The 16,896-nt window shown below is 40.2% G+C and overlaps 1 protein-coding gene across 2 annotated transcripts in view; it reads right to left on the reverse strand.

Moving 5' to 3' along the window:
- Nucleotides 1-530: 530 nt before the first annotated feature.
- ARPC2 (actin related protein 2/3 complex subunit 2) overlaps nucleotides 531-16,896 on the reverse strand; it is an 89,775-nt gene continuing 73,409 nt past the window's right edge. For both annotated transcript variants that reach the window (XM_085872704.1, XM_085872705.1), the window contains exons 7-10: nucleotides 15,259-15,385; nucleotides 11,429-11,529; nucleotides 8,542-8,642; nucleotides 531-902 (exon numbers count right to left, since the gene is read on the reverse strand). In XM_085872704.1, coding sequence (XP_085728830.1) covers nucleotides 878-902; nucleotides 8,542-8,642; nucleotides 11,429-11,529; nucleotides 15,259-15,385 — 354 coding nt within the window. In that variant the 3' untranslated portion in view covers nucleotides 531-877. The remainder of the gene's footprint in view (nucleotides 903-8,541; nucleotides 8,643-11,428; nucleotides 11,530-15,258; nucleotides 15,386-16,896) is intronic.

Below are 16,896 nucleotides of genomic sequence, written 5' to 3' on the forward strand. Positions count from 1 at the left end.
GTGGTAGTTTGTCATGGGCTATGTGGTAGTTTGTCATGGGCTATGTGGTAGCTTGTCATGGGCTATGTGGTAGCTTGTCAGGTGCTATGTGGTAGTTTGTCATGGGCTATGTGGTAGCTTGTCATGGGCTATGTGGTAGCTTGTCATGGGCTATGTGGTAGTTTGTCATGGGCTATGTGGTAGTTTGTCATGGGCTATGTGGTAGTTTGTCATGGGCTATGTGGTAGCTTGTCAGGTGCTATGTGGTAGTTTGTCATGGGCTATGTGGTAGTTTGTCATGGGCTATGTGGTAGTTTGTCAGGTGCTATGTGGTAGCTTGTCATGGGCTATGTGGTAGCTTGTCATGGGCTATGTGGTAGCTTGGCGTGGGATATATGGTAGCTTGTCATGGGCTATGTGGTAGCTTGTCATGGGCTATGCCCACTTGAGGAAAATAAATAAATTCTGTCAAACTGCAAGTTGAAGTCGAAGACTCGAGCTTTCAGTTGCAGATTCACGACGAAAATAATTATCAACACGGGACATTTAAATACAGAAAACGGATTTATTGCATAATCACATGAAAGTTTATTAGTTACATTTTCATTTTTTGTCAACTCGAGTGATAAACAAGAACGGGCAACACATATGATGGAAGGGCATTTTCTGAGACGAGAGGTTTAGCGCAAATTAGATGAAATTGTTGACAATTACTTATCCAAGTGCCAATCACGACAGCAATCCTCCTGTAGAAAGAGCTTGTTAAGCAATGCTGTTAATGGGAAACTGTATTTGTAGAATAAAAATAATTAAAAAAGATAATTCAAAATACGCTTTGCCCTTGAAGCTCGCTCTTTGCGTCTGCAGCATTCAGCACGATGGAGGTCAGAAAAACATATTAGCGTGAAGCAAACGTCTTCCCCCTGCAGGGAAACAAAGTGCAAGAGTGAAAGAAAGAGATTATTCCAAAGAAGAAGATGGCATCAGAAATTATTCAAATAAACTTCATAATACCCACAATTCATTTCAATGAATAAAAGTCAACGGAACTTAGTTTTGCCAAGGTGTAATTGAGACACCAATTGTTTTGTTTGTCGATATACGATCCCCATCCCTTTCCAGTTGTGAGATATGCCCGCATGTGTACAATTTGGACGACCATCTATATCTTTGACAAGATTGCAGTATTGATTGACAACATTGTACTTTGGAGCATTCATTGAACGAATGTGACATTAAACAATCTGGAAATACAAGTACTCACACAAGGTTTGAAATACAAATCACCCAGGTTTGCATTTACGAGAATGCCATGGAAGACCCTCACATGACTGCATCACACAATCCTCGATGGGAACATTAATCAGGGTCCAATGGATTCTTACGCATACACACAAGAGTAAGAAAACGCTCTCCAAGACTAATATTTCAGGATGGGAAACTAGTTCGCACAAGAAAACAGACACGTGCAATTCTGTGCACGTTAAACGTTTTATTTTTATTTTGACTAACAGATGGCTGTTTCAAAGCAAGATAATTAAGCTGCTGGTTGCATCACTGTGCTGCTGATGCAGTGCCCTGTTTACAGTAAGCTGGTACTCGTTTTGCCGACCTCAGAAGGATGACAGGCTGAGTCGACCCACCTGGTGGTGTTTAACGTCACGACAGGGGCTCAAACTCAAGACCCGAAGATCTTAAGCCGGTCAACACAAGGCTTTCAAAGGAAGATCCAGTAAACCGTTAAATATCACGAGGTGAGACATCGCAGACTCGACCATTTGTGGACAACTTCTCTGCATACCTATTCAGTTGTGTTGGTGCTTAATTTTCAATCGTTAGCGATTTGTTTTTTTTCTCGCAGAGTTGTGAGGCATTGTTTGCATCTATGTGTGCGGTCATCTCACACCACAAGCCTTTCGTATTTTCTCAGACACCGTTAATAATAAATTAGTCAATTCTGCAGAATATCTGTAAAAGTGTGGCAAGCGTTTCCGCAAGTTTCCTCAAAGCGTTTCTCGCGCAATGTTAACAATGGCACCCAAGCATAAAGTAATGGATAAAAGTGAATCGAGTGCAAAAAGGGAGAGAAGAGTGATGAACGTGTGTGTGTGTGTGTGTGTGTGTGTGTGTGTGTGTGTGTGTGTGTGTGTGTGTGTGTGTGTGTCCTGAAATGGTGGAGGAAGGAGGCCCTGGCTTGCTGAGGGAGCTGCAAAACTACTTATCAAAGTAACTCATGGATAGATTGCAAATGTAAACGATTTAAGAAATTAATAGGTATGGTGGGGACTTCAGACATTACAGAGGGAGGAGCCACGTTTAATCAACTTAATTGCAGCAGAAGACATCATAAAGCCGATTTATATCTCTTTCACGTGTTTATTTCAATCTGATATGTTTATTTTTGGCTGCCACCCACATTCCTCCACACTTTCTCCAAGTCCAGGAACATAACCCCCTTTTTACCATCGGCCCTTGGTTTTAACTGTCGTGGCTTTGGATATCGCGACACTTTTCAGGAGCATAACCCGTGCGATATTTAAGGGGTTACTGTATTATGTAATGGCCCAGAGAGAGGAAATTTTAAGGGACGAGCAAAGGACCTGTCCTTCAGAATGTGTCATTTCCTCCAATTTTACGATTTATGACTTGTAGCATCAGCTTCCACAGATGATGCTGTATGAAGACACCTTCCCCCACCCCCTGCTCCCTGCGAGTAAAACGAACTGTTTTCAGGTCATTCTATCCAGTGGTTTAGGAATGCATAGAAGGCAAACAAACAAACTTCTTGAATTATGAGGTTAAATCAAAACGTATGGGGAATTTTCTGAATAAATTTTAAGAAGAAAATTCCCTTTACCTTTTGATGTCCCCTTGTATATATAATGATTAGTCATAAAGGATCAGTCATAATCATCATCATCATCATCAAATAGTCAAAGAAAAGAAGCAGGACATATCAGAGGTGAGGGGGAAACGTATGGATGACAATATGCACCATTTGTACACGAGGGTCAGACTAAACATCATCACCTTCTACAAGTGTACCACTATCTTGTCCTTCAACTCCGCTGCTGGTGCCCCCCCCCCCCGCCGTTCCTTTTGTCCTGTTACGTTCTGATCCATTGAGTGCGAGCTCCTCCATGAGCCTCAATTCTATACAAAAAAACAAGAAACTAATAGTGTGGGGAAACTTAATATTTATACCAGACATATTAGGAAGCATTGAGACAATATACGTGTTTGTTTTAAACATGTGTGACCAGCCACACCAAGAGCTTTTACTGAAAAAATTACAAGTTGGATGACAGAACTTGTCAGTTGACCCTCGTATTTCCACACCTGGAACTATGGAGCCGTCTGCTAGTATTAGTTGGTGGGCAGTGCAAGTAAGCCTCATCAAAAAAAAGTTTTAATTTTTTTTTAAAAATAATAGAAACAAAATTTCAAATGTGAAAAATATTATACATATGGCTTAGCCTGTATGGCTTTTCTTGGTTGCTTTATGCTGTTTTATTTGGCGAGAAGGGCAGGGAGGTAACTAATTGTAAAGGCTTGGTTACAGCTGGGGAGAATTGATTTTTCAAGGAAGAGTGGTACAGTGGCACCTTGCCCTCACTGTGGATGGAGAGGTCAGGGGGAAGAGGCATCGGCAAGGATTTCTCCTCGAAGCCTCATGGAGACGCGTTATCAGAAGCAACTCTATCTATTGGGAAATGCTATGTATGAGATCACATACAAACACACACCCACCCACACCAAATTCTGACTGCCTCAGCAAAGAACCCTTTGGCTGCTTGTATGACCACAGGCACAGTGTTTATATAGCAGACAACACTTGGTTATATTTGCATGGCAATGGATGTGACGGGGCACAAACGTACAACCCAGCAGCATCTAAAGGGGGGAGGAGGGGGGGAACACACCACACCACTCCGTGTTGCATGGGACGCATAACTGACATTTTACAAGTTCCTCAATGAAGCACAAAGTGATCCTCATAAAGGAAGAACTTCCAATTGCAATGGTAAAAAGTTTTTTTGTTTTTTTTTGTATACCTTTATCAAGGCTTGTATGAGAGCGAACGCATAATGCACAGCAATGGGGGCATGAGACAAGAACATACATATATATATATATATATATATATATATATATATATATATATATATATATATATATATATATACATACACATACATACATATACATACACATACATACATATACATACATATACATACATATATATACTGTATATATTGCAAGTTAGGTCACCTGATCATAATGGGGTTACTTCGACTTTGGTAAAACATCAAGAAGATCACCGTTGAAAGCTGGAGCAAAAATTAACATGGGAGTGTACTACGGCAATGTTGGGCCAAATGGCGTCATTGAAAGTTGTTTTTTTTCATCGTGACGTTGATCTTAGTCGTGTGAAAATAATGTGGTACAATAAATTCTGGGGCAATTAGCCCAGTGGTATGGAATTGTATAGAAATCAAAGAAAAGGGGATGCGAGCGAGCACACAGATAAATACGTGCTGATGGTTGACACAAATCATGAGAAGGTATGCAGTGCCTTTGAGATAGCTTGAAAGTATTTTCTGAACAACTTCAAAAATCAGAAAAACAACGAATACAAATACTTTCACATTCCGATACCTAAGAATGATTTCATTGTGAGAGTCATGAAAAATAAAGTTTCGTTCAATGAAAATAAATAGATAAACAAATAACCGGATTAAAGGATCCGGGCATCTTGAATATTCACGTCTGCTTTATCGTGATATCTCCAGCACAGCAATTTAGCTGTCGCAACATTTAATGCAACTTACATTCCACAATCAATACAATGCAAAACAAAGTGCATTACTGATTGTTTGAAGGGAACTCAATTGATGTAAAATTATATATTTCCTTCAAGCCAAATTGAAACAAAAAATATCTTGATACCAGGTCAAACTACCTGTAGTCCTCAAAGGAATTCTTCAGTTGGATAATCCATCTCTCCCTGATACTTGACACTCACTACTCCTGAACCTGCCTCAACCTCAACAGTAGAGAACAACACAACCTGTAATATTACATGCTGCTTGTGTATAAGGCTAGAAAGGAGAGACCATGAAAGCATGCTCAAGGAAGCTCACAATTGCAAAAGGCTTGAGAAGAAACCCCCACCCCCCCACCCCGCCCCAAAAATGTACGATTAAACATGCACTCGAACAACACAGACAGGCCATGCACAAACTGGCACACAACACAAGAGGAAGAGAACCTATTAACCCGAGTCGTGTGAAAGGGTACTTGGTGAGCTTGCAAGCAGGCCTGGATGAATTGCAAAATACACCAAAGCTTCCAAGATTTAGTAATTGCAATTCTAAAAACTTCCACCTGTTCTTGACGTACTTTTGGAGCCTTGTATCCATCAATTGTTGGTTACACAAGGAGTTGATACTCCAGGTCCCCTCCCTTTTGGGAGATCGGTGTAATATGAAAGCTAAATATTGAACGGTTTTTGAAATATCACATCCACAAGCCAAGTTACCGAAATGTTTGCCATGGCAACAGAATTCAGCCAATCACAGCTGTTGTCTCATCAGGTTGAGACCACGTCACGAGAAATAGACATGTCATGAGGAATAATATGAAAGCTAAATGTTCAACGGTTTTTGAAATATCGCGTACACAAAGGTTCATGCACGGATGATCCGTCGGTCGGACGGAGCTCATTTTAATGTCCCCAGTCTCTGACCTTGTCGGAGGGGTGGGGGACAAAAATAAACATCGACTGAGTCTCACACTCAGGAGGAGGGAGAGCGTGCATGCTCAGTTTTTTGTTAGTCTGACAGCTTTCTTGAACATACTTGCGCCTTATATGCAAGCAATTTGTTTTGATGACATGATTGGCTCAAGGGCAAGGCCGAGACTGCCAGGATGAAATGTGATAGTGAATAAAGATAGATTTGATATAAGGCAGGAGCCAAGAGGCAATGCAAAAGTGGAAAACATATATATATATATATATATATATATATATATATATATATATATACATATATATATATATACATATATATATATATATATATATATATATATATATATATATATTCAAGTCAAGCACTACTTTTTAATGCTTATTCCACTGGTTAATGAAAAACCATGGCAGTTATAATCATTTATGTTGTTTTTAGAAAGACTAATATTTGCTTGCGAACAGTTGTCTCCCTCTCAACATCCCAACACCTTTTTCATAAAGTCACTCAAACTTATTTTACTTCCACCAACATTTTACTAAATGACACTAAACCAGCACCCTGCAGAAAGGCACCGGAACATAATTACACAACAGAAATGTTCTCATTCAAAAATTAATGAAAAGCAATAAAGATCTCCACCTTTTCTGATGAAGACTGAGTCTATATACAGCAACTTCAGAAAGTATTCACACTCCTTGACTTTTTCACATTTTGTTGTTACAGCCTGAATTAAAAATGTATTAAATATATAATTTTATTAACCAATCAACACAAATACCCCATATAATATAATGACAAAGTGAAAACATCTTTTTAGAATTTTTTTATTTTTATTTTTTACAAATTAATTCAAAACGAGTCGGGCACTCGGAAGAGCATGTACCTCCGCCACGGAATGCCCGATCCAGTACAACATCTCGGGCCCAATCATTTTTTTGAAAATATCATGTTTTTATACACCGTTTTTGGCCCCATCTCTTAATGGTGAAGAATCACTTTGGATATTAAAAAATTCTCGTATCCGGATCTTCACCAAAATCGAAACAATTCGTCTTTGTCGCACACCTAACCTGTCCACCGAGTTTCATCCAAATCTGTCCAAAACTTTTTGAGATATTGTACTGTATATCGTTTTAGCCCTGTCAATGGTGAAGAATCCCTTAAAAAATTCAAGTATCCAGATACGGATCTTCACCACAACCTGTCCTTGTCACACACCGAACCTGCCCACCAAATTTCATCCAAATCAGTCCACAACTTTTTGAGATATCCTGCACACAAGCAAATACACAAACAGACAGACAGGGGTGAAAACATAACCTCCTTCCACCTTCGTTGGGCAGAGGTACTAAAAAGTTTAAATGTCTTGCGTCAATAAGTATTCAACCCCTTTGCTATGACATGCAAATTGAGCTCATATGCATCCAATTTCCTTTGATCATCCTTGAGATGTCTCGACAACTTGATTAGAGTCCACTTGTGGCCAATTCAATTGATTGGACATGATTTAGAAAGAAGCACACCTTTCTATATCAAGGTCCTACAATTGACAGTGCATATCAGAGCAGAAACTACACTATTAAGTCCAAGGAACTGTCTGTAGAACTCCGAGATAGAATTGTGAGGAGGCATAGATCTGGAGAAGGCTATAAAACTTTTAGAGTGTTCCGACTTCCTAAGAACAGTGCGTTCCATCAATGGAAATGGAAAGAGTATGGCTCTACCCAGACTCTTCCTAGAACTGGAGTCCGACCAAATTTAGCAACCGGGAAAGAAGGATATTGGTCAGGTAGGTGACCAAGAACCCAATGACTACTCTGCAGAACTACAGAGTTCCTTGGCCGAGATGGGAAAACGTGCAAGAAGGACACCAGTCTCTGCAGCACTTCAGAAATCTAGGCTTTATGGGAGAGTGGCTAGACGGACGCCACTCCTGAGAAAAAGGCCGCACATGACAGCATGCCTGGAGTTTGCAAAAAGGGTTGTGGGAGACTGTGAGCGCATGACGCAAAAGATTCTGTGGTCTGACGAGTTAAAAAATTGAACCGTTTTGGCCCGAATGCAAAGCGCGACGTCTGGTGGAAACCAAGCACAGCTAATGACCCATCTAACACCATCCATATCGTGAAGCATGGTGGTGGCAGCATCATGCCATGGGGATGCTTTTCAGTGACAGGGACTGGGAGACTTGCAAGGCGAGAGGGAACAATGAAATGGAGCCAAACACAGACAAATCCTTGAGAAGAGCCAGCTTCAGAGTGCAAAAGTCCTCAGACTGCGGTGCAGATATATGTTCCAACAGGACAATGACCCCAAGCATATAGCCAAAGCAACACTGGAATGGCTTCAGAACAAGAACACGAATGGCCTAGCCAAAGCCCAGACTTGAATCATATTGAGAATCTGTGGAAAGGCATGAAGATTGATGTTCATTGATGCTCCCCATCTAACTTAACAGAGGTTGAACAAATCTGCAAGAAAGAATGGGAGAAAATCTCCAAATCCAGATGTGCAAAGCTGATACAGACATACCCAAGAAGACTCAAAGCTGTAATCACTGCTGAAGGTGCTTCTACAAAGTACAGTTTTTACAAAGTAAAAAAATAAATTGAATCCATTTAAAATTCAGGCTATAACAACAAAATGTGAAAAACGTCAAGGGGTGTGAATACTTTCTGAAGGCAATGTATGATCTCAACGAGCTACAGGACCAATCTTCAATAATAGATAGCATCATAAATGTGCAAGCTTGGGTCAAAGCCTCTTAAAATGGACCTTTTAGCCCCAAATAAAAATTACTCACGAGATAGTTTTAATTTCCTTCTTGTCAGCATCGGGACGAGCACGATTCAGCACCTTCAAGAAATCGGAGGTCTTGGCACGCATGCGGGTGTGGATGTACGCCTGTGTATAAGTCATGAGAGTCACAGGAGAAAGCGATTACAAAATGTTGGTGTCACTATTACACAACCACAATATACAGTCGAGGATCATGGAGGTGCTAGAACACAGAACGGAATGACCAGCAAAGGAGGAGGAGGGAAAAAGACAACAGCAGGGTTGAGGGACAAAAGAGACAGAGAGAGATAGAGATAGAGATAGAGATAGAGATAGAGATAGAGATAGAGATAGAGATAGAGATAGAGATAGAGATAGAGATAGAGATAGAGATAGAGATAGAGATAGAGATAGAGATAGAGATAGAGATAGAGATAGAGATAGAGATAGAGATAGAGATAGAGATAGAGATAGAGATAGAGATAGAGATAGAGATAGAGATAGAGATAGAGATAGAGATAGAGATAGAGATAGAGATAGAGATAGAGATAGAGATAGAGATAGAGATAGAGATAGAGATAGAGATAGAGATAGAGATAGAGAGAGAGAGAGAGAGAGTGAGAGTGAGAGTGAGAGTGAGAGAGAGAGAGAGAGAGAGAGAGCGAGAGAGAGAGAGAGAGAGAGAGAGAGAGAGAGAGAGAGAGAGAGAGAGAGAGAGAGAGAGAGAGAGAGAGAGAGAGAGAGAGAGAGAGAGAGAGAGAGAGAGAGAGAGAGAGAGAGAGAGAGAGAGAGAGAGAGAGAGAGAGAGAGAGAGAGAGAGAGAGAGAGAGAGAGAGAGAAAGAGAGAGAGAGAGAGAGAGAGAGAGAGAAATAGAGATATAGAGAGAGAAAGAGAGAAAGAGAGATATAGAGATATAGATATATAGAGAGAGAAAGAGAGAGAAATAGAGATATAGAGAGAGAAAGAGAGAAATAGAGATATAGAGAGAGAAAGAGAGAGAAAGAGAGAGAAAGAGAGAAATAGAGATATAGAGAGAGAAATAGAGATATAGAAATAGAAATAGAGATATATAGAGAGAAATAGAAATATAATGAAAGGGAGAGAGTAATAGCTATATAGAGAGAGAGAGAGAGAAAGAGAGAAAGAGAGATATAGAGATAAAGAGAGAGAAAGAGAGAAATAGAGATATAGAGAGAGAAAGAGAGAAATAGAGATATAGAGATAGAGAGAGAGTAATAGAGATATAGAGAGAGAAAGAGAGAAAGAGAGAAAGAGAGATATAGAGATAAAGAGAGAGAAAGAGAGAAATAGAGATATAGAGAGAGAAAGAGAGAAATAGAGAGAGAAAGAGAGAAATATAGATACACATGGGGAAAAAGAGATATACAGAGAGAAATAGAGATATAGAGAGAAATAGAGATATATAGAGAGAAAGAGAGAAATAGAGAGAAATAGAGAGAAATAGAGAGAAATAGAGAGAAATAGAGAGAAATAGAGAGAAATAGAGAGAAATAGAGAGAAAGAGATTGAAGATAAAGGATGTGAGGAAGAATGAACGAAGACTAGAAAATAATAGCAATGTGGAGGAAAGTAGGGGAGGAAACAGGGTGTGAACAAGATGACCACAGAAGCAAACTCTCAGGAAGGAAAACAAGAAATTGGAAATAAGTGGGCTTGAGGAGAGTTAAAGGGGGTAGAAAAGCTCATGGTTCAGGATGGGGGATGATCTCAGATGGTGGTGAACAGCTGTCTTGAAAACCCAGAGGGGGGAATGAGATTGAAGAGGATGTGGAAGTCGATTCCACAAGCGGGAGAAAAGAAGAACAAATAAGTGGAGTAATCCATGATTGTGGAAGTTTCACAAGGGGAATGTTGGAAGACCTTGTGCACCTTGCAGAAACCTGGGGAGTGGGCGCAGAGCAAAGATAGAACAGATGGTGCAAGATGTGAAGATGAGAAAGGATGCGGAAGTAAGACAGAGAGACCACCGACCTGTCTGTGATGTGAAAGGGATAGGCCCATAGATTCGGTTTCATCATGGGAGATTCCAATGATCTTTAAGGCCTTGGTTTTAACCGGGTGATGCTGAGCAAGGTGCCAGCCCAGAGGAAAAAGCAGTGTTCCATCAAGCTGTGGATGAATGCAGCTCAAATCCAGAACGAAGGCAGCTTCAAGATGGTCACACAAATTAGAATGCCACAATCCATATTTTTCTCACTCCATAATCGACTTCTCGTGTAATTGCAGAAGTAATGTGGATCAAATAAAGGGACCAAAGTTCAAATCAAAATTATTCTGCAAAAAACATTGGATCATGGATATTCACATTTTGGATTGGATTTGTGAACAAACTCTTCCAAGAGGTGCAACACACTGGAAAAGAAAAGAAAAAAAAACCTCAGGAAGTTTGGTTTAGAAAATGCTTTTCAATAATTGCACCATAATCATAAAATAAATACAAGTTTACATCTGGTCTTATTCCTCCTGCCCTCTCAAACCTGTCTTCCCCAAGTAGATCGTGGAATAATCTCCCTATATCCGCTGTCTCATCCTCCTCACTTCAGTCTTTCAAATGCACTGCTGATCACAACCTCATGTGTTCACCGATGCACAACCACAATCTTTTCTACACACACCGATCCTTTCATTATGCATTTCCAGTCTGCCTCTCCTCATATCCTCTGGTGGTTTGTAATTGTGTGGCTGTGTTGTTTTAGTTCCTCCACGAGCCCAGACCCTTGCATATAAAAACGTGTTTTTTTTATGATCCAAGTTAATAATTGAATGAGCAGCAAACAATCAAGTAATCAATTGTCACCGAAGCCCAAAACACTGGTCGCAAAGTTGCACACAAATTAATCTAATCAATTTTATACAAAATCGAAATCATGACCATTCACAGCCAACTTACCTTGGAGCACTTGATATGATAATGCAGGTAGTCACGAAATGAGTGGATGAGGTTGATCGTATTGTCTCGAGCTTTGGCATTTGTGTGGCGGGGAAACAAAACTGTGGGAGAGTACAAATAAAGGACGACTAAATAAAAGTCCCTGACACAAGTAAACCCTTCAAACAATAACTAGAAAGTATCCTAAAATGCAAAGCCCGTCCAGCGTCCGCTTAGTACTCAAACTAAACTGAATAAAAACAACAGCTGAAATGAATAAATTAATTAATTATTATAAAAGGTAAAATTTATTAACTAGTGTTGTCCACATTCTCATAATAAAGGTTTGTTGGAAATTTGATGACAAAAGCTCAAATGGATAAAAAGTTCTGGCCTGGACAGACTGACAAGTGACTGCAACCCCCCCCCCCCCCATCTCCCTCTGCACAGGGGATAGACTAACAAGATGCTTTTGAGCGAAAAATGAACGAATCTGGGATTAGCAAAATTCACATTTTCAACTCTCAAAATATCACTGTTCTTAAAACTTGGTGATTTTTTAGGACGTTTAAATCTAAAACTAACAGATGAAAATGAGCTGAGTGTTATTACAAAAATAGCGATTTTTCAGTGCCCTTTCATATGAATTACAGGGACATTACCAGACAATGGACAAATAAAATGAGTTTGTCACCCCATTTCTAACTTTGAATGGACAAGTCATCAGTGATCGCAAAATTACAATACGATGTCACTGCAGTGTTGGGACTCGGAAGTAAAAACTTGGTTCAGATCCGGCTCGGTAATTTTGGCAAACATCGACCAAGTCACGGATCTGCTTGGAACTTGGATAAATATTGTCCATTGGAAACGTTTCATTATAATATTTTTACATCATCGAGGCTCGTGGAAGGTCTTTTTTCAATTTTTATTGAAATTTGCCCAAAACAAGGCTGAAAGCCACTAAATGTGTCGAGATGCAGAGGAAAAAGAAGAAGAGGAGAATCAAGCGGATGTAAATTGATCGCATGGAGGATGCATGGCCTCAATCCAAACTGCATTGACAGGGACAGCTAGCCACAGCACTGCTTGTATTACAATAAAATGATGTTCCACACAGGAAATGATAGGGATGAATGACTTACTTGATAGTACAAAGTTTATTTCCATTCTTTTATCCTATAGCATGTGTGAGTGTGTATGTGTGTGTGTACACACATAAAAAAAAAAAAATGACCGTTTTTACAACCATTTTTCGCTGCTGTGCAGGGGTTTGGCTTTTTCTTGAGGCAATGTTTTATGGCCGGATGCCCTTCCTGACGCCAACCCTGGTCGCCTCTTACAAAACACAGGGATATGGTACACCTATTCTAACTGGGGCATACACCGGGACCAGTACACTGGCACTCATTTCGCCAACCTCGGAAGGATGACAGGCTGAGTCAACCCCCTGGTGTTAATTCAGCAGCCAACAGGGCTTGAACTCAGGACCCTGGGATCCCAAGCCACCATCCTAACTACTAAGCCAACATCAGGCTTGGTGTACACACACACACACATATATATATATATATATATATATATATATATATATATATATATATATATATATATATATATATATATATATATATATATATATATATATATATATATAGTTACGGTTGTGGAAATTCACAGATCACCGTTCAGGTTCCCAAAGATCAGTTATGTCGATAAGTGTGTGTCCAGGTTAGATTTCCCCACCGATGTATAACGGGCTTTATTCGTATGCCGGGCTGTGAACCTTTGAGGTAGTGTTATTCTTTCCTATCTTTATTTTAAACAACATCTCCTCACCACCTTCGCCACAACCGCCAACATCTCCTCACCACCTTCGCCACAACCGCCAACATCTCCTCACCAGCATCTCCACACATTTAGCGTTGAGGTGTAAATCCCCAGCATTTCTGCCTGCGCGAATAATTAGGTACATCGACAATTCGGCGATCGACCCTGTAGCGCGTGGACACAAGAGTTGGCTGGTTTATGGTGTGGTTCACACCCATAGCTGGGTTTCAGCGTTGATCCGAAAGCTGCGACTAGATTGCTCGTTTGGTGGGCGTGCGCGGCCGCAATTGAGATAAAGGCGGTCACCCGCACGCCAAACGGGTGAAAATCTACAACAATATATATATATATATATATATATATATATATATATATATATATATATATATATATATATATATATATATATATATATATATATATATATATATATATATATATATATATATATATATATATATATATATATATTAGCCTGGTGTTGGCGCACTGGTTAGAGCAGTGGCTTGGGATCCAAAAGGTCCTGAGTTCAAGCCCCGTTGGGCCACTGAGTTAATACACCAGGGGTTGACTCAGCCTGTCATCCTTCCGAGGTCGGCGAAATGAGTCCCAGTATACTGGGCCGGTGTATACCCCGGTTAAAATAGGTGTACCTTATCCCTGTGTCGTAAGAGGCGACCAGGGTTGCGTCAGGAAGGGCATCCGGCGTAAAACATGTGCCAAATCACTATGCGGATCATACGGATGATCCGCTGTGGCGACCCCTAACGGGAGCAGCCGAAAGAAGAAGAAGAAGAAGAAGAAGAAGAAGAAGAAGAAGAAGAAGAAATATATATATATATATATATATATATATATATATATATATATATATATATATATATATATTCTCCATCATGCTTCACTCTGAAGAGTTTCTGCTGTCATAGAATAATACAAATGCTACTGTTGGAAAGGTAATATGCTTGGTGTTGGCTTAATGGTTAGGGCGGCAGGCTTGGGATCCTTGGGTCCTGAGTTCAAATCCTGCTCGGCCCTTGACGTTGAATTATTACCAGGTGGGATTGACTCAGCCGGTCAGCAAAATGAGTACCAGCTTGCTGGGAGTATCGAGCCATTTGAGTATCCTGTGTCGGAGTATGTAGATTACGTCGTGGAAGAATGTGACATGAATAAAGTGTCCAATGGTGCAATGCCCATTTTGGAAAGACAGTCTTTCAAAATTTGAAGCTGTATTCCCATGGCATTGTATGGGCAAGGATTTAGATGGGAATGCAATACAGCATAAAGTGCATTGGTAAAATAAAGTTCTTTGCTCGTTTTAATACATGGTTGGAAGACACACACGTATGCACTCGTACTAGTACCTGCAATGCACTCATGCACAGCTGTACAGAATAACTTGAAAACTGGATATTATTGTGAAAAAATAAAGATAACTCCCAGAAGTTGTACAAATCACTCGAAAAAATACATAAAGAAAGAAAGTAATAATAATGATCATAAAAAACCATGTTCCTTGAATAAATTTCATGAAAGAACACCAAATGGCCTGAACTTTATACCAGTGGCTCAAAAAGATAACATAGCCATACATTGACAGTGTTACCAAGGTAACAGTAAACTGCATTTTTGCCATGTGGCTGGAAAACTACACATCTTGCTCACGAATGATCAAGCCAATATTTAGACACCCTGCCTTAATGGAAAAGGGTTCGTTTTTTTTTTTAAATGCGAGTTGTTTATGCAAGTGTAAACGGTGTTTGTACCAATATCTGAATCTTAGAACAAACAATCAAAACAGAGATTCAAAAATAAAACATAGCATTTTGAAAAATTAACTTGTTTTCATTTGCCTAACACTTGAATGGAACACTACCTGAAACCATTTTAGATTCCAGGTTTACTTCGATACAACCACCAACATGGTGTCCAGTGAAATTGGCAAACTTTGGATTGGCTCAAAATGCAAGGAGAAGTGGGTTAATAGAACAGCAAGCGATAAAGGTTTAGGAGCTGACCAAAAGTGATGAAGCCAATGTTCTCGCCAGTGGCAGCATCAGTGTCCTTCAGCTCCAACGGAGGGTCACGATGATTAAAGAGCACTTGAGGAGCTGTCTGGCTGGCTCTGCGTCCTTCCTTGAACTCCTGCACGTAAAGAAAAAAAAACAAAACAAACAAAAAAACACTTGCAGGTTTACAGCGGAGATTTTTTTTTGTGGAACAGATGTGAAAAAAAAGGTGCACTTTGCCAAAAGTGTGAAAGTTAGCAGGATGTCTTGAGCCATTTTCAACAAGTGAACAAATCTAAAATACCATTATCACAGCTGCAATCTTGGATTTTAAAATGGCCTTGCTTGCGCGTCGCCTAGTCTATGCTTATTTATCAGTGTGGTCATCTGTTTCTCGTGCCTCATTGCACAATGCTCAAGAGACACCAAGCGTTGTACTTTGTCTCATGTACTACAAGATATCCAGCACAAAGCTTGGCAAGTAAACGAGCATCTCATAACTGGAGAGCACCCCTGCAAAGATGCATCTCAGTGTTGAAACTACGAAGTTTGTGACATGAGGCTCTTGTTTCAATCATGTCACAGAAGAAGCATTTTGCTTCACCGACTGATTTGCACCTCATTCATTCCGCTTTAATGATACTTTATTCACACATCACATTAATCAATGCACAGGATGTTTATCCAGGGTGCAAGCGCGCAATGGCCGAGTTTTGAGAGATAGTGTCATTCTGCTCGCCTTCACTTTTTCATTCCTCTTTTTCCCCACCTTTGGAACAAACCCCCACACTCTCTTCAATCCCACTTTTCCCTCCAGGTCTTCAAAACAGCTGTTCACCATCTCTTATCTTCCTCCATCCAAAACCACGATCTTTTCTACTCCCGTTAATCTACTCCAAACCCACCTCCTTCAAATTTCCTGCTTTCCTTCCTGAAAGTCCCCATCATGTAAGGACCTGAAAGTCCCTGTAGTGTCCATCTTGTTTACCCTCTGTACCCCACCCCATCCCTCTCCCTTCCATAGATCTCATGTTTGTTCCCCACTGTTTTTTCCTTCCCTCTGCCACCCCTATTGTGTCCTGCTCCCCTTATTGAACTTTCTGTGTGCTCGCTCTTATGCGAGTCTTGACATTGCATGAAAAAAAATATATATTCAAAACTTTATTGAAAATCTGGGATTGTTGACTTTCCATTCCCATTTGAAGCACGTCATGCTACTTGATGCAGTGCCCAATGCAGTCATTGCACCGGGGCAGCAAGTCATCAAACTACAGGATTGCAGTCCGCAGGAGAAAAATAAATAAATCAATGACCGGACAGCTCGAATGAGAAAAAGCTCACAAATTAAACATCTTGCCATCCCTGGACGAAAAACACCTAGTCTTCGACGGAGGACGCATCCAAGTTGCAAGTCAGCTCAACTCTTTTGGCAGATCGAAGAGACAAGGCACGCTCAAGCTGATAAGTCATGGGCTAATGTGCAAGTCAATACAAGCAAAGATTGCGCACAAAAATGCAGAAAACGCCTTGCTGACCTTTTAAACTGTGGGTAAAGTAGAAATGTTAACAAGCAAAGCCTCGAAGAACTGCCCTTATATCTAAAACTGACATCACTGAAAGAAATAGGTCATAATGTTATCATGCCAG

Source organism: Eptatretus burgeri, chromosome 3 (assembly GCF_056783735.1).
Source record: "Eptatretus burgeri isolate ZD-2024b chromosome 3, Ebu_testis_v1, whole genome shotgun sequence".
Taxonomy (NCBI): Eukaryota; Metazoa; Chordata; class Myxini; order Myxiniformes; family Myxinidae; genus Eptatretus; species Eptatretus burgeri.